Genomic DNA, 18,220 nt, shown 5'->3' on the forward strand with positions numbered 1-18,220 from the left:
AGCAAGTTAGCACCCTACTGGCCTAGCTCATTGTTCTAATTGTCTGGGCTGGAGTCACTTTGTGGCCGCCTCCTACTTCACCCACCCCGCCTTCACACTCCAGCCTTCAGAAAAGCAATGGAGTTAATGCCACCACCTTACTGTGTGAGTAGGTGATCGGCAGGTTTAGGGAAGAAAAAAAAAAAACAGTGAGAGTTCTTCGGGGTGGGGGCGGCGGCGGGATTAGCGAATGGAGGTTGCCCGGGAGTGCTGGGAGCAGCTCCGATCGGAATGTAGGAGAGATGAGTCCAGAAGCTCGGATGCGGGACAAAGCGAGAGTTAATAAGGAAAGATTGAAGGGACTGGCGACAATGGGCCGCCACCCGAGTCGAGATGAAATTGCTTCCGAGGATTATTGGGAGAGGGTGTGATCCTTGTCGGCTTTATGTGTGTGTGCCTGTGTGTGTTGAGCATTTGTGTGTTTGGGCTGCAGTGTATGCACAGAGGCAGGGGGAGAGCTGGATTGATGGCTGCCCCTCTGGTTGGGGAACAGGGGACCAGCGGAGGCTAACCGGCTGTTCCCACAGTCTGTTCTGCTGTAGCCACCTTTGACACACGTCCCTGCCAGGCGGCGAGCAGGCAGTCGCGGGGAGAAGGCTGCCATCCAAAACAGCAATACTGTCACAGAGACGACCAGAAGGGAAAAGCAGGCGAGGGATCAGATGTTGAGGAAAAATATTCTGAAAAATTGTTTATTTTGTTTTGAATTAAGACATGGAAATAGGTGGGACATATGACAAGGAGGTGACAGAATCAGAGTGTGTTTAAGAGACATCCTTGCGCAGCGATATCACAGCCAATGCCACAACACAGCAGCTTCAAATTAAAAATCCTCTCTGAATCACAGAAGCTCGTTTGCCTGTTGCTTCGATTGGGCTCCAATTTAAAGGGGGTATGAATTAAAGAATGCTGGATTTGGTTTTAGGCTGCTCGCAACTCACCGTGAATGGGAAGGACAGTGTGGGAAGAACATTCAGGAACTGAAAATATAGCAGGTGGGGGGGGGGGTGGGTGGATGGATGACTGAAAGTTTGTATGATGCAAACGGTAAATAGGCTTTCACTTTTCACCGACGAGGAACTTCAACATTTGACATTAAACTAACCGATGTTGCGGCATCAGGTGTAACTGAGATTTACTATCTTGCTCAAGGCCACTTGGACCTGGTTACAAGGGCTGGGATTGAACCCACTAATGGCACCCTGTGGATTTCATCACTCGGCCTTCTATAGTGCTACGTCTGAATCAATCCAGACTGAAAAAAATGTGGTGTGATTTACGACAAGTCCACTAGAGGGTACCATTAGCCAGGAAATACAGTAAGTGACTGACCTTTCTACATGATGTCCATTTTTTCTTAAAAAATCCGTCTTGAAAATGGCTTAGACCGTAAATCTCCAACCAAATCCATTTCTTCTCCTCCAGCCATTGTGGATTGAAAAAAACTGTGATTAAATCAACACAATATATTTGCTTATGCAGCTCGCTGCCAATACAGTGTGCTGGCTCTGGCCAGTTGTCACTAGTGGCTTCTGATCAGAACAGTTTTTGCAAATTATGATTGACTAGTGACAGGCCAATCATAGTTTGCGAAAACTCTGACGTTGCCAACTCGAAATCTGATTGGTTAGAGCAACATTTGAATGACACATTTGATGCGACAGGGCCCACAGAACTGATTGTGAAGGCATCCAGATTTCTGACCCTGGTAACAAACGATGTCTCAAATGTGATTGGTTAAATGCTAAAATCTGAATACAAACATCTAGAAGCAGCGCAACAGGGGAAAATTAATGAAAGGAACCTGAAAGACAATTTGGAATTATTTAATAAGCATTCATGGACAAAATATAATTAATATCAGTCCATGATTCAGATATTTTTAGGCCTGCAGAGAAGGCTTTGCAGGCCATGACGGTCCGCCACTGGAACCCATTATCATTGGGTTGGGAGGCAATCGTGCTGCTCATATATTGGATCGATGGATGGACAGAATGACAAACTTGATGTTTGCACACATACTAAGTGTGTGTACGTGTGTGTGCGTATGTGGATGGCAGCTGCAAGGCAGCGTGCAGGAGAATGGTCTTCGAGCAAGTGACCTTTTGAGCAGATGGTCGTTCCAGAGTGAGAGCAACGCAGCTTCACAATGGCCATGACCTCCTATCACCTCCATCATTTCATCATCTGGCGACCTGCCGCAAGAGACCTCACATGAGAAAGAGCCTCGCCACTCGGGAGGGCATCAGGCTGCAGCTTTAAGGACAGCACACTTTTCAATTTGGCTTCCTGCGCTCTAAGTGTGGTGGGTCAAGTCAGAAGGACGACCCAGCCAACTCTTGCTTCTCTCTGCAAAAGTCCAGATACAGCTTTTATATTGTGAGTGTGCAAAGAGTGAATCAGACTGGCAATGAGAACCCAGCACTCAAGCACTCTGAGCAAACCGTACTGTGGTCAGGCTCGGTGGGTAGGTAGGCAGTTAGGGAGGAAGCTAGGTAGGTAGGGATGTAGGGAGGGAGGTAGGTAGGTTGGTAGGCAGGTAGGTAGGCAGGTAGGTAGGTAGGTAGGTAGGTAGGTAGGTAGGTAGGTAGGTAGGTAGGGAGTTAGAGAGGTAGGTAGGTAGGTAGGTAGGTAGGTAGGTAGGTAGGTAGGTAGATGACAGAAAAGCAAAATGTATTCATTGAAGGTGACCTGATGTGATATTTCTTACAGTGTGTGACAGAGTGTATGTGCAAGATGTCCCACATCAATGACATGGACATCCTTGACCCCAAATAGCCAAATCGTGTATATTTGTGGGCACTTGCATGTGGCTGCACGCAAGGCTTCCTGCAGCAGTGTGTCCCATCCATTATCCACTCCATCTGGCAGCCAAAGTCAGTAAAGAAGACATTTCTACTGGCAATGTCTCTTTTCAGGCCATGAAGTGACAGGGAGACAGGCAACCACAGGAGCCACAGTTTTTCCCAAGGCCATTCCGAGAATGGCTTGCATAACACAACTACTACATTCTCCCTAATGCTAAAACATGCAAATGTTCCCGATATCGCATTGTCAATATGCCGCAGTGCCGTTCTGCACTGTACTGTGGGAGAGAGGTTAAAAAGTTCAATCATCTTAATATTCAAAGCAATTTAAATGCATTTTACAAAACGTTGGAGAAACTAGTATCGTTATGTTAATCAGTATGTTGAAGCATTGTACGATACTTAAACGATTTCCGTAGAAAACGAAAGTGCAGTTGCTCAATACTGTCAAAATTTGACTTTGGTGTCATCTAGCGGTCAAATGGCGGTACTGCCCAATTTAAAGTTGATACAGGGAAATGTGATTTTTTTTTTTCACCAGATTTGCACTTGCTTCTGTAGTAACATTTCCGAGTGATATTAAATCTTTGTCACAGCAAGAATTGAATGCATGCATAATGAATGAAAGCAAATTCATGTTAACAATAAATCAAACTTTATTAACAGTACAAAGTTTGCAGAATAGCGAGGGCATTTGTCACTGCAGAAACAGCTTGGAAAGCAACAGGACATTTTGAAGTGATGAGGCAGTTAAACATGTTGAACTTTGAGGTAAATTGTTTTTGTTTTGTAATATCAATCACAAAATAGCGTAGAACCACAACAAAGTCCACACAGGGAGACACAAACCCATGTCTCGTTTTTCACAGAACTCCACATGATTTAAAACCAAAAAGAAAACTGTTCACAGGAGGAAAGCAAAGTGACAAGCACACATGCTGTGTAGCAGTCACGCACATTTCTTTGTCAAACCATCTCATTACACTCCACATTTAAAAAAAAAGACGTTTAATTATTAAAGCAGCAAACTCACAATAACAATTCCAGAATACTGAATTTGGTCTCATTTGTGTTGCCAAAATCCACATGAACAAAAGTCACCATACTGTAGCGATAAGGTATTTGGGTGCTTGAAAGAAGCAGGAGGTAACATCTTTCATCCGTTTGAAGAGTACGCTGGATAAGATTTGGAATATAGCTGATTAAAAACACCAAGGCTGAAACAAGCAACATTAGCAGCAATAAAGAAACATCTGCCAGTCAAACTCAACATAACCCAAGTTTTTACTTGCTAAACAACGACCTTGATTCAAATGAAGATCTCCATACTGTCAGTCTCCAGTGCCAGAAGAGTTCTCAGTCAGCCGCTGCAGCTAAGTTGAGTGTAATAGTTTGCGCGACATGAGTGGAACCTTTGAAAGGCAAATTACATTACCATCATGGTGAGGATTCCGCAGTTATCTCAGTGCAGAACGAGCAGAAAAAAAGTAAAGCCATTAAGTCCCTGGGCAGACTTGTCATATTTGAAGGACAGGGGCGGCCAGGTACATTCAAAGCACCCCGAGCTATGTTGGTCAGAATCTTCCTTGTCATCCTAATGATTCTGATGTTAAGATCCAAAATCCTGCCTGCGAAAGTTATCGTTACGATCAAATGCAGTTTCCGACTCCAAACACTGTAAACAAGTTCAAGTTAAGGCAGTCGTTTTTAGCTTTTATCCTTTGACAAAAGCTCCCCGCTAATCCAAGAGGCACAACGCACTCAGTGCACGAGGCTCACACAAATCATGAGCTAAACACCCTCCCACACAACCAAACTCAACTCTTTAGAGCGTATGACACATCAAATACAATTTTTAAAATGTAAACATGGTGTTATTCCTGTTCTGCTTGTGCACATGACCTTTTCATTGAGCAATTTGAATCAAGAAGATGGCTCGTCAAGATTTCCCAGCATGTGTTCCCTTAAAAAAAGTTTTTAATTTGGAGGGAATCCCCAAAAGGCACTTTTTCAAGCAAAATCACATTTTGCCTGATAATTCAATAAGCGAGTACAATCAATCATATTACATCATTTGCCACAATAAACTTGTAAATGCTGCTCTCAGATGATTCTTCGCCCGCTTCTGCTTCGCTTATCAGACCCGAATGGATTTTAATTTGGATTGACAGGGTTTGTACATTCCCGATGCCAATCCGACGATGAGTCATGCATGCTGTTCAATAGGAACAGCCAGGCTGCGCATGCTCTGACTTGAGTTAAATGTGACGTGGTCTACACACTTGATCTGGTGATTTCCAACCAGTGTTGGTCGACAGTGGGAGAGCTTCTTTTCAATTCTTGTAAGTGCTTGTTATCAAGCTGTTCCTTTCAGAAAAGCATAAAGATTGTCACAACGACTGTGGTAAATTGACAATCAATCTCCTCCTATAAATTAATCTGTGCGTTACACATTTGTTCTCAGTAAAAGCAGTGATTTATGTTAACGCCAGATCGGAATAGATTATTTCACATGTAAATGATTGACGAGAGAATGACAAAACAGTCTGCATGTAAAAAAATAAATATAAAAAAGATACAGTGTATGTATGTGTGTGTGTGTGTATATATATATATATATATATATATACACACAGTAAAGTCTCGTTATATCGATATTCTCGGGAGTCTGAAAAAATATCGATATAACTGGTCTATCGATATATCCGATCCTGCGGCATGTAAATTTTCTCCTTGCGTTCATAGAAATAGTATCGTAATAAGCAGTACTATCGATATAACCGATATCGATATAACGAGACTTTACTATATATATATATATATATATATATATATATATAGAGAGAGAGAGAGAGAGAGAGAGAGAGAGAGAGAGAGAGAGAGAGAGAGAGAGAGAGAGAGAGAGAGTATACAGTATTTTTTATTGGGGGTTTCAAGCTGAGCAAACATGAGCTGGCAACGCCTCCAGGGACTGCTCTCGACGGTCAACCTTTGCGGCTCTCCTTAGGCCAGTTGGTGCTCTCCTCGACTCATGTGTGAGGAAAACTCATAGCGGTCCCGGCTGCTGTGGCCACAGATGTTGCACTCAAAGGGCTGATGGAAGCCATGGCAGCCCATGTGGATGGTGAACATAACATGATCCAGGAAGAGGATGCGGCAGTGGGGGCAGTGGTAATAGCGTACGGGTTGTCCGTCCCTGTCCAACACCTGCACTTTCTCCGTGGAAGAGAGCGGTGAGCCAGTGCACCTCTTCACTGGGGTGGGAGGTGATGGACACACTCTGTTATCCCACTCTGAGTCCATCTCTTTCGCCTGGCCGAGTCTGGAGGTGGAGAGGCCGTAGGGCAGTGCTAGTGTTTGGTAGTGGAGGTGCTGGTTGTTGTTGGAGGTACGTGTGTGGACTACAGCCCTTGTGCTGAGGTCTTCTGCTGTGCTCTCGGTATCCGTAGAGTCGGGACAACCGTTAGGTGAGGTTGTGTGGCTGTGAACCAAAGGGTGACCGTTACACCCTTCGCCTGCTGCTTGACCAGACAGACCAGGAGGCACAGTTGAGAGTCGACCCGAAGCTCCTTGAGGAGGCACAATGTTGTCAGTGGAGCCCATGACGACATGCAGCTCAGATGGGAAGGCAGCATGAGGCACACCATTCTTCGTTTGTTTCTGGAGTCTTGCAGAGGTACCCTACTCAAACCAGTGGAGTCTTCAGCTGAATGAGGTTTCATATGTTCCACTTCCCTCTCTGAACCAGAAGACAAGTCACAAGGAACTTCGAGCAGGTCTCCATGGAGGTGCTCGTCAGCTAGGAACACCAAATACCAGCAAAGGTCAATGGACCATGTTTTTACATAATGGGCTCTTCATTCGATGACAGAGCAGCAGCACTGCAGCACACCAATTGGCGTATCCTGATGCCCTTGTTTAGGAATCGGACCCTTTGGTAGATGAAGGTAAACGAAGCATTATGATTGCTGCAACTGCATTCAACATTCCCCGCACAGTAGCGATATGTGATTTGGGAGAATTCAACTAAGTCGCTGTCCTTCCCGCATTTATTCGGGAATTGAAAAGTGTGACGTGGAGCACAATTCCCTAATTTGTTTGGGTTTTGGTTTTTCTTGCGTGGGTGCCAATAAAGCGCTGGTCAGACCTCTAGCAATGTATTTCCCTTCCACGAGGTGGCAGAATTTCCCTTTTATCCATGTTAGCACTTTGGTACAGTATCAGCTGTTGTGCAAGCGCTATATCAACCAATATGCATGTATTTTGGACAGCTGCCCCCATTCCAAGCTCAGATAACTCCAGACCTATATAACTTTGGAATTAACTCATTTTTTTCTGATCAAAGAAGAGAGTCTAAGGTTTCTAACGCTGAATTTAGTGTTGATGTAGTTCTAAAATTCGATATTCTGTGGGTCATGCAATTTCGGTGAAAATAACAAAAACCCTGGCACTGGAGTGGACACATTTTTGCACATCGTCTGGCACTGAATGAGTGTAGGAAGCCAGATTCAAAGCGCTGTAAGCATGTATGGTAATATTTGTTTCGGTTTATTAATCAATGTGATTAATGAACAAGTGGGCATCAATCACTTTGAATCAATGCAGAAAATTGATTAACTAAATGCAATATTAATTCTTATTTTAATAACATCTTTAACACAGCTGGTTGCTATTTATTTGAAATATAATTGCATGATATCTGTAATCTATTTAATATATGGAATCAGCAAAGATAACATACCCAGAAACTTTTGTGGCGTTGACCTCTTGCGCTTTGTAATATTAACAGCTAATCTATCCGCAATCTGCTGTTTCTCATTGGAGATGTCCAGCGTGGTTTTAGCCTTTGTCTCCATATTTACAGACGGATCATCTGCCAATAAAATCCACAATGACTGTCTTTGCACAAACATCCGTGACTAATTGAATGTCCTCAGATGAACTGTTGCAAAGGTGCTATTAAGTTGTTTGTGCTGTGTCTTACTCTGCTGGGATGTTTTTGAGGTGACTGCTGCCTTCTGGTCGTGACTCTTGAGAAAACTGTGGCAACGGTCGAAATGATCCTCCAGTGTGCTCTGTTGTTTGTAGCTCCGACTACAGTAGACACACTTAAAAGGTTTTCCCCCCAGTGGCGAAGAAACTGTAATTACAAAATCCAAAACAAAGTCTAAATTGACCTGTGACCAGGATGATGGAAAAAAAAAAACCATACGCTGTATGTCATTTTGGGAAAATGGTTCTTAAATACTCAGTGTCGTGTTAAATGATTTCCGTGACAGCCATACTATAAAATAAAAATTAATCAAATGAAATAGAAGATATTTTACTGTCATACTTTAAAATGTTTAAAATTAATTGCCCCATTTACAACCAGCGTCTAACCTACCATCACAATGTCCCATTGGAGTGAAAACCCTCAAGTTAACATTAATAATAATAATAATAATAATAATAATAATAATACATTTAATTTACAAGCGCCTTTCTGAACACTCAAGGACACTTTACAACAAAGACAACACACAAAACAGTAAAATCATGCATAAAGCAATAAATAATAAAACAGCATAATAAATTAGACCATGTAAGCAAGTTTAAAGAGGTGGGTTTTCAGGTGAGATTTGAAAGTAGGAAGGGAGTCAATGTTGCGGATGTTGGGTGGAAGTGAGTTCCAGAGTTTAGGAGCGGAGCGGCTGAAAGCTCTGCACCCCATCGTTGTGAGACGGGCAGAGGGCGTGTAGAGGTGGAGGGAGGAAGAGGATCTGAGGGCCCGAGTAGGAACGGAGATTTGAATTAGGTCAGACAGATAGGGGGGGGCAAGGTTATGGATGGCTTTAAATGTAAACAGAAGTATCTTGAATTCAATACGGAGTTTAACAGGGAGCCAGTGGAGCTGTTGGAGGACAGGAGTGATGTGGTGAAATGAGGGGTTTTTGTGATGATCCGGGCTGAGGAATTTTGGACTAGTTGGAGTTTATGGAGACATTTTTGATTGACCCCGAAAAGAAGTGAATTACAATAATCGATACGGGAGGTGACGAGACTGTGGACGAGGATAGCAGTGGTGTGAGGGGTGAGAGAGGGACGGAGACGATTGATATTGCGGAGGTGAAAATATGCAGACCGGGTTATGTTATTTATGTGGGAGTGAAAAGATAGTGTGCTATCAAGGATGACACCCAGGCTCTTAACCTGAAGGGCGGGGGACACGGTAGAATTGTCAATGGTGAGAGAGAAACTGTTTGCTTTGTGAAGGGTGGATTTTGTACCGACAAGGAGAAGTTCAGTTTTTTCGCTGTTTAGTTTGAGAAAGTTATGAGAAAACCAGGATTTGATTTCTGAGAGGCAAAGTGTAAGGGATGCAGGTGGAAGAGAGGCGTCGGGTTTACTGGAGAGGTAGAGCTGGGTGTCATCCGCGAAGCAGTGAAAATGAATTCCAAATTTGCGGAAGATATCACCAAGGGGAAGAAGGTATATAATAAAGAGAAGGGGCCCCAGGACAGAACCTTGGGGCACACCAGAAGACACAGGGGAGGACCGTGAAGTGAATGAGGTAATTTGGATAAACTGTGAGCGGCCAGTGAGGTAGGAGTGAAACCAACTGAGTGGGGTGTGTGTCACGCCTAGAGTGGAGAGTCGGTTGAGCAGGATGGGGTGAGAAATTGTGTCAAAGGCCGCAGATAGATCAAGAAGGATGAGAATAGAGAGGGAGCCGGTATCTGCTGCTATGAGAAGGTCGTTCGTGATTTTTATGAGGGCTGATTCAGTGCTGTGGCGGGGACGGAAACCAGACTGGAATTGTTCGTAGAGGTTATTGTGAGTGAGGTGAGAATTAATGAGCAAAGTTCAGTTTTTCAGAAGCTTTCCTCAGACAAAAAACAATTGATTGATAATCGAACAGTGTATACTCGATTATCGAATGTGTGTATACTCGAATTTTCAGTGAAATACTCAGTGAAATTTGAAATTTCCCCACATCACGTTGTAATGTGTTTCTCATATTTTGATTCTCTTATTAGGCTAAATCAGGGGTGCTCATACTTTTTCAGCATGGGAGCTACTTTTGAAATGACCAAGTCAAAATTATCTACCCATTATATTTATTGAGAAATATATTGAGGATTCTTGCAACTTATGTTGATGTATAACCGCATTTGTTGCACAACACAACATCATTATGTATTTTTTGCCATTACCCGAGTTCACTGACAACTGGCGATACAAACGCACTTTGAAAATGTCATCGTGAAAAAAAAGTACGACTCACATTCCGTATGAAAGTGATACTTTTTTTCTTCTTACTTGGTCCAGCTCCCCCACCCATTTTCATACAATATCTTACGTTTAAGAGGGAAAAATGAGCGAAAAATTAGGACGTAACTAACGACTAGCTAGTGAACTTTGCAACGGTTGTTTGATGGGCGTTGTTCGAGCACGCACGGTGTACCTAATAAATGAGATGTCATCTGATTGGTTGTCCGCTGTATCAATTAAGTAAAAAGATTGTTGATAGGCTGATAGCGTTTTTTAACTCAACTTTATTTGTATAGGGCCATTCGTGAGATTGTCACATCCCCTTGTCATGCGAGCTACCGATATTACCTTGATTATCAACTGGTCGATCGCGATAATTTAGCCGCTAAATGATGTACATACTGTATCTCATACATATAATAAAAATATAAATAAATTAGAGATCTTGAATATTACAACACAAACTATCAGGAGTAGATCTCAATGTGATACCGAGCAGTTTAGCCCTATTACAAACTATTATCACAACAATAAACATATTGTTAAACCAACATTTATCTGACAGTGTCTTTCAAAAATGAATATTTGACTCTTTTTGTTTAGCATGAATATTTGTCTCACACAAGTGAACTCACCAGCATGGGTCCGTAGATGTCCGGCTAGGGCGTCCCTCCTCCGGCAAGCATAGTTGCAAATGGGGCATTTGAAAGGTTTTTCTCCAGAATGCAACTTGATGTGTCGTAACAAGTTGCCCTTTTGAGTGAAGGAAGCTCCACACTGATTACATTGGAAAGGCCTCTCACCTAATAACCAACCAAAACACGGACAGACATGCCCATTTTTAGTTCTAGGCGCTAACTGTTCGCTCGGCTCTCGTTACCTGTATGGCTTCGCTTGTGCACCATCAGCACGTTGGGCCCGATGCAGATGATTCCGCACACATCACATTGGAGCTTTCCACTCGGAAGTCGGATTGTTCCGGGCGAAGAAGCACTATTTGAAGTGCCCAACTCACTGTAGATATTTCCTTGGCGGAGCTCAGCTTGCTCTGTGCTCCCTTCCTCCATCAGATTTATTCTGTCACTCTCTCGGTTGTTTGGTGATGAGGATTTGTTTTCACTCCCCAGCTCCACCTTGATGGAGTTTTCTGGGTGTTGAAAATCTAATGTACCTTTCAAATATACATTTACAGATAAATTTTTAAAAAGCCTGTGCTGGAAGGTTAAAAACAAACCTGCAAAGGAGCAATGGGCCAAGGACTGTTGACTGTGTGGACTATAAAAGTCTTGCTCTGTCGCCGACACTTGGCCACTGCCTGAAAGAGACGGCAAAGTGAAATTTGGGTGTCTGCACGGGCAAATGGACTGTGTGTTTAACATCCTGATGCATCGTAACCTGATGCATGAGAGCATCCGTTGCAGTCATCAGCATTCATTGTTTCACCAGATGCCTGCATCTGCACAATGAAAGAAGAATGGTGTCAAATTTGAATACTACATTGGCTATCAGGAAATCATAATGCAAAGATCTCTATTGGAATTTTTCATATTAGGATCAGGCATTGCCTGCACTATTTCAGGCAGATTCATCCGCAATGTGGTTTGAGAATGAATGACAGTCATTACTTTATTCCAGACATCACTTAAGCGCATATTTGCATAGGCACACGGACAATAAAGAGAAAAATAAGAATAATACCATATTAATAAAAATGTAACAATTTGTTTTATGTTTAGTTTTACACTGAACTTCAACTGGCATTGGCAATATGCTCATTAGTTATCTGTACTTTCACATTTCACTCAGTGGAGTGCCTCCATGACTGTATGTGAAAATTTTGATAGCAAGAAAAAAATGGTCTGGCCAAGGATATTCACAACAAAAACTCAAATGAATGAGCCACGATGACATCCACCACAGATATCAGGGCAGCACATTGCTGCCCAGATATCACTTGGTCTTAAATCTCGCCTCCTGATAGAGACCAAATTGCCTGGTGCAACAGGGGCATGTTAAGAAAACACAATCAGTCCATCGGAGCGATGAAACCCACTGGTTTGTAGTGTATGTCCAATTTGATGGGATTTGACAGAAACCGTTTACTGAGTCAGAATGTGGCATGCATGATCCAAGTTTAACCAACACTGACCAAACATAGGAAATTGAATTCAACTAATTTCTATGGATGTTTTCAACCCTAGTGAAGGAATCCTTCTCTTTTTTCACGGTAGTATTATCATATGGTAGCCTATGGCGACGGAAAATGCCGCACCTTATGCACAAACAAGTGTAGGGCTGTGGTGGTAAGAGGAGGCTAAAAATTGAACACGAGTGAATATGCTGCCTCTGGCCGCTTAGAGAGCAACAGGCGCGGATGCAGACGCGCCAGTCACACCAGGGCATGTCTCGTCGGGGAGTCAGGATGGTGGGCGTATTGGGGTGGGGGGCACTCTCGCGCCGATTCTTGACTGATAATCGTTCATCGAAGCGGGAAGGCGAACACAGGGTTTATATTTGCAAATAACTATCTGGCCTGTACAGATACAATATATTTGTCCAATTATTAGAGCTACGTACTGGACAGATTAAAAACAGCGGCTGACATGATTGACAAAGACGGCCACCAGCACGCATGCGGCTGTCAGCTTCGAGCGTCGAGACACGTTCAACTGTCGGCGATGCCATGCAATGTTTCTTCAATGTTTCTAGCGCGCCGTTGCTATGGCAGCAGTGCACAAGATGAATTGCATTCACCGCGTTCAACTCTCGCGGAAAAAAAGAAGCTTGCAAATAATACTCGATGGAGCCTGTTTTCGTGTTCGCCGAGTCCACAACGCGCCTCCTTACCTGGTCGCGGTTCGTTCTTGCCTTCCTTAGAATTGTCTGGGTTGCGGTTTGTTTTCAAAGCAACCGCAGCATTGCTCGGATTTTTTTTTTTACCTGGGAACCCCAAACAACTTCCGGGCTGTGGATTATCGAATGCATCGATACGCATAATATGTGGATGCAAATTGATTAAAAGGCCCTAAAATATTGACAAACATTCTCGGAGGTTTGATCATTTTATTTTTGATTGTGTATTTGTTTATGTGGTTTATTTTATAAGTAGTACCACATATTTAAATTCTACATTAAATAACATCGATTTGAACATCTGAAAAAACATGTCCCCGTAACAATACTGGATATGGTAAACAAGAAAAGGTAGTATACAGCAATGTATACAATATTCAATGCTGTGCATTGAGAAAAAATAAAATAGTTCAAGGGTGGATAAAACGCCACTAGAGGGAAGCAAAGTACCATTTTCTCAAGAGATCTGCACCGCAATCGTCAATGTTTAAGTCAATACAGTGGTGATGATGATGATGATGATGATGATGATGATGATGATGATGATGATGATGATGATGATGATGATTATTGTTATTATTATTATCATCATCATCATCATAATACATATCATTTATAAGCACCTTTCAAAACTCTCAAGGACACTTTACACTCACAGGATATTTTTTTCTGCGCTAATCATAATCATAATCACAATCATAATCATAATCATAACCATAACCATAACAATAATAATAACAATAATAATAATAATAATAATAATAATAATAATAATAATAATAATAATAATAATAGATTTCACTTCTAAGCGCCTTTCAAACCGTTCAAGGAAAATTTACAGTCACAGGATAGGTTCTTTGCACGATGTAGAAAGAATTTGATGTTCGTATTTATGATTTGTTACAAGGTTGCTTTAAATATACTGAGTATATTTTTGGCGATGTATAGCAGGTCATGGGCATAAATAACACTGTTTGAATTTATTCATACAGTTTCTTTTGGCTGAAATCAACCAAATCACATTTTAGAGTATGATGTTAAATAATTTGTCGAGTAAAACTTTGGCAAGCAAAATGATAAATTGATCATTTTTTCCCCGCAAATGATGAAAATTACAGTCGGGGGCACAATCTGTGCCAACTGTTCTCAGGAACTATGTGAAGCGTCTCGGCTTGTGATGTCGTAGAAGAACCTCATAGGCCCTGTGGATCTTCATAAACATTGCCTCCGAATCCTTGCTGGGGTTATGGTCTGGGTGCCATGTTTTAGCAAGCGTCCTGTAGGCACGGGTTATCTCTTCAAGTGAAGGCTCACCTCCTAGCGACAAAACCTGCAATAAACAGTACATACAGTCAATATATAACTTTTGAAATAACACTTTGAAGCAATACGTCTGTGTAAGCTCTCAGTCGTACAGGAGTGGTCCATCGAGGAAAAGGTTTCCTCACCCGTCATCTGTACTTCTTTGAAGGTGTCGGACGTTTCGCTTCTTATCCAAGAAACTTCGTCAGCAAACTAAAGTTTGCTACTACCAGTAAGACTTTAGTTTGCTGACGTTTCTTGGACAAGGAGCGAAACGTCCGACACCTTCAAAGTAGTACAGATGACAGCTGAAGAAACCTTTTCAACTTTGAAGCAATAAAACCCATGCTGATAAATGCAGCGTTTGAAAATAAAGTTTGAAAAGGATACTAGGAAGTTAGAACATCTATGAAGAAACCAGTGTCGATTGAAACGGACGGGACTCTATAATTGGTTACATTGGAAGATGAAAAAATACAATATGGATTGTGCTCCATTATATAAGATAAGTTATGAAACCATTATTAGTCTCACAATGGAGAAATTTCTAATTCACTTGCCTTCACAATCAGTTCTGCTGGCCCTGTCACATCAAATGTGTCGAAACTGTTGCTTATAACCAATCAGATTTTAAAGGACAACCAACGTCTCCAGACAAGTTGTGTCCATAATTTGTAAAATCGCTTCAACTGACTTCTACTGAGTGTATTTTACAAAGATTCCACCGCATTTAGCTATATTTTACGTTTTAAGACTCACGCTGAATATTCCGGAAGTCTTGTTTTTGAGTTGGTGTCCTCACCCTACGTCACTGAAGGACCGCCCCTGACTGAGAAAGGACATACCTTGCATCACCTCAATGCGTTTTGCGGTACTTTGTTTGGTCTGAAAACTTCGTGTTGCTGGCGAAATTAGAAGGAAAATGGTGAATCGTTGTATGTTACACAAAAATTCCAAGCTGAATAATAAACCTATTTCCAACGGAGCTCTGCCGCCATCGTCTGCATTTTCTGTGACACTACACATCAGTCTTGAGCACTCAAAATGACGCGGAAGACCTTCTTTAATCGATTGCAAACTTTTATACTTTCCTTTTCAGAACTATTTGAATCATATTTATAACTGGATGTTTAACAAGAAAGTATATTCTCCGAATCTGAAACCATTGTTTTTATTCTCGAGCAAGGCAAGACGTCTTGGCGTGACGTCACAAACTGGGGGCGGGACTTTCTGAAAATGCCCAATTCGCAGCTCAGTTTTTTTGCAGATTTTGGACACTTTAAGTCATTTGTATTGGTGTTTTGCATTTGACTAAAAATATCAGCCTGCGTGTTTTGGGTATTTTAGATGCTATAAAAAGTTTTTCTGATGTCAGTTAGGAAACAAAAAAGTGATGTTGGTTGTCCTTTAAGTTGGCAACCCAAAAGGGGTCAACATCAGAGTTTTTGCAAACTATGATTGGCTATTCAATAGCTAATCATAGTTTGTGAAATCTGCTTTGATCACAAGCCGTTAGTGACAAAGCATACTGGCCAGAGCTAGCACACTGTATGGGTAGCGAGTTGCATAAACAAATATATTGTTTTGATTTAATAGCAATTTTGTCAACCCACAATGGCTGAAGGAGGAGCAGAAATGGATTTGGTTGGACATTTACTGTCAATGCCATTTTCAAGACGGACAGTAAAGTGTCCTTGAGAGTTTTGAAAGGCGCTTCCAAATAAAATGTATGATTATTATCAGGAAAAAAATTACATCATTAAGAAAGGTTGGTCAGTTATTTCCTGGCTCATGGTACCCTCTAGTGGACTTGTAGTAAACCACACCACCCTTTTTTCAGTCTGGATTTATTCAGACCTAGCGATAAAACCCATGGCCCGCCACTGGTCTACACTAGAACCTTTCCAAAATCAAAGCACATACTCACCTTCAGTGCCTCTTTTTCTTGCTCATTGTAGTCTTTGAGGAGTATTTCCAGCATCCTTGTCCAGGCTTTTTCATAATAGCCGCCTCCAGTAAAGACACACAGGAAGCGATATGGCATCAAAAAAATGTACTCCAGCACACTTCGAAGCCAAGGGAAGAACCAAAACATATCCAACAGTGCTGCCACACAGTCAGACAGGTAATACAACGTGGTGGTGGTATTATGGAAAACACAGTATGCCAATGGAGCAGAAAATGCCAGCAGAGCCAGACTCAGCCTGCAAAGCCGTGGGCCTGAAAGTGCCAAATACACAATCAGTAATGGTAACGACTTTGACTGAATGAAGCATTTTGGTCTTACCGAGTTCTCGTGTGCCCTCTGCTGCTGATGGTTTCTTGTACTGGCGATGCTGTGTGGCAGTGACACTGGCTGCCAGGCTAATGGGCAAAGGGGATAAAGTGCTGCCATAGAATATCGGGGAAGTTATGAAACTAGCCATGAGCGTTTTGGGGAGATGAGAGGTCTGTTGGCCAACAGTAGACACCAGGTGCACCCCAACAGTCACACATAAAGGCAGAACGATCAAGTCAAAGTACTTGAGGGTTCTCAGGCCAATCAGGGCCACAGTGCCAAAGTAGACCCCAACACACACTTGGCCGGCGAATCGAACCGGGTTTACTGGTGGAGGGAGATTCCTTGATGCTTTTCTTTTCTTTGTCTCTGCATCCTGATTGGCTTCAGTAACATATGTTGGAATACGTATCAAGTCTCTGATCCAGCCTATTCCGAAACCTCCCAGGGTTAGGATCCATAACAGAGTCTGGCTGTCCCTTCCTAAATAGAAATGGTGAAGGCCAAAAAGACCACCCACTGCCCACAGGGCGTAGGTGACCATGATACTTTTGACCATCTTGCGATGATGATCACTGCTGGTACGGGTCACAATTAGACATGCTCAGTGAGTATCTGTGGGAGGAGACACATGGCCTTTGTGTCCATTGTAAGGGTTCATATCTAAAAAAAACACACACAAGACAGAACCCTCGCATTTATAAACATCACGATACAGTTTTAAAAAAGAGGTTAGTCGCATAATGTTGGATTTTCACTCATAAAATAATTCAGTGCTGTATACACAGCAGTAAGATATCACAGCAACAAAACAGAAAAACACATTTTGATGATTTGACCGTATTGATAAACTATAATGTTATCCAAACAGTTTATGTACTTGCCAATGATGTTTTGCTTTGTCTTCTTTTCACTTACTGAGTCCAAATCGTGAAACCCAATCCTATTCAGTCCTTCTTCTGTTAAAGTTGCTGCATGTTGTTGCAACAGATTAGACTTTGGATCGTGACAATGAAACTCACCACGTGATACTCATCAACCTTTATGGCTCTTGAACGACCTCTGCGTATTGTACTCTACACGTTGTTATAACGTTCCAAAATGCAGATCGAAGCTCCAAAAGTAATGCAGTTAAAGTAACAAGAACTAGTTGTTGTTGCATTATATTCAGTAATGCAATATGGATGAATTACTGATGCATTATTACTGCAGTAATAACAATAATACAGTTAATTTATAAGTGTCTTTCATAACTTTCATAACTTTTCATAACTTATCCTGTGACTTTAAAGTCACAGGATAAGTTATTCATTCATTTAATTCATTCATACATTTTCTGAAATGCTTTATCCTCACTAGGTTGGCGGGGGGTGGTGGATCTTATCTCAGCTGTCTCCGGGCAGTAGGCAGGGGACACCCTGACTGGTTGCCAGCCAATCGCAGGAATTACGAATTACTGTAATTATAACTACTGCACCTATTTTAGAAAGATATTAAAATGAGTTGTTACTGAACACTTTTTAAAATAGTGTATGATGCCATCTTGCAAAAACTGGTGAGCCTATTGCCAGTCTCCTTGCATCTTGGCAAGCAAGGACAGAAATCAGAGTGAAACAAATTTGCCATTTTCAGATATTGGCCAAAACTGAGGGTGCGTTAACTTTCAGTGCTGACATTTTGATTCTAA

At 42.0% G+C, this 18,220-nt stretch overlaps 2 protein-coding genes across 4 annotated transcripts; both read right to left on the bottom strand.

The window, feature by feature from the left end:
• Nucleotides 1-5,745: 5,745 nt before the first annotated feature.
• Nucleotides 5,746-11,556, bottom strand: ikzf4 (IKAROS family zinc finger 4). The gene is given in 8 exon segments (XM_088989588.1): nt 5,746-6,493; nt 6,496-6,645; nt 7,588-7,719; nt 7,831-7,986; nt 10,736-10,903; nt 10,981-11,247; nt 11,335-11,415; nt 11,496-11,556. Coding segments are annotated over 8 exon segments (1,659 nt in total). The 3' UTR covers nt 5,746-5,849.
• A 1,597-nt stretch (nt 11,557-13,153) lies between these two features.
• On the bottom strand, nt 13,154-17,518 carry dnajc22 (DnaJ heat shock protein family (Hsp40) member C22). Of its 3 annotated transcripts, none has more exons than XM_088989794.1 (4): nt 17,452-17,518; nt 16,543-17,196; nt 16,183-16,475; nt 13,154-14,283 (listed from the first exon to the last, which is right to left on the bottom strand). In XM_088989794.1, exons 2-4 carry the CDS (start codon nt 17,090-17,092, stop codon nt 14,107-14,109), a joined length of 1,020 nt encoding a protein of 339 aa, XP_088845920.1. In that variant the 5' UTR covers nt 17,093-17,196; nt 17,452-17,518; the 3' UTR covers nt 13,154-14,106. The 3 variants fall into 3 exon arrangements, with proteins under 3 accessions (XP_088845920.1, XP_088845837.1, XP_088846004.1); XM_088989711.1 differs by having other exon boundaries at nt 17,418-17,472; XM_088989878.1 differs by having other exon boundaries at nt 17,414-17,472.
• Between the last annotated feature and the right edge of the window lie 702 nt (nt 17,519-18,220).

This window comes from Hippocampus bargibanti, linkage group LG01 (assembly GCF_051943395.1).
Source record: "Hippocampus bargibanti isolate YZ-2025 linkage group LG01, ASM5194339v1, whole genome shotgun sequence".
Lineage (NCBI taxonomy): Eukaryota > Metazoa > Chordata > Actinopteri > Syngnathiformes > Syngnathidae > Hippocampus > Hippocampus bargibanti.

What these genes read in the sequence shown, in the direction of transcription:
- dnajc22 (XM_088989794.1), bottom strand. Translation starts at nt 17,092, where the DNA reads ATGGTCAAAAGTATCATGGTCACCTACGCCCTGTGGGCAGTGGGTGGT. An exon ending in AGAGGGCACACGAGAACTCG is followed by an intron (nt 16,476 to 16,542) that starts GTAAGACCAAAA and finishes TGGCACTTTCAG; the next exon opens with GCCCACGGCTTTGCAGGCTG. An exon ending in AAGAAAAAGAGGCACTGAAG is followed by an intron (nt 14,284 to 16,182) that starts GTGAGTATGTGC and finishes TGTTTATTGCAG; the next exon opens with GTTTTGTCGCTAGGAGGTGA.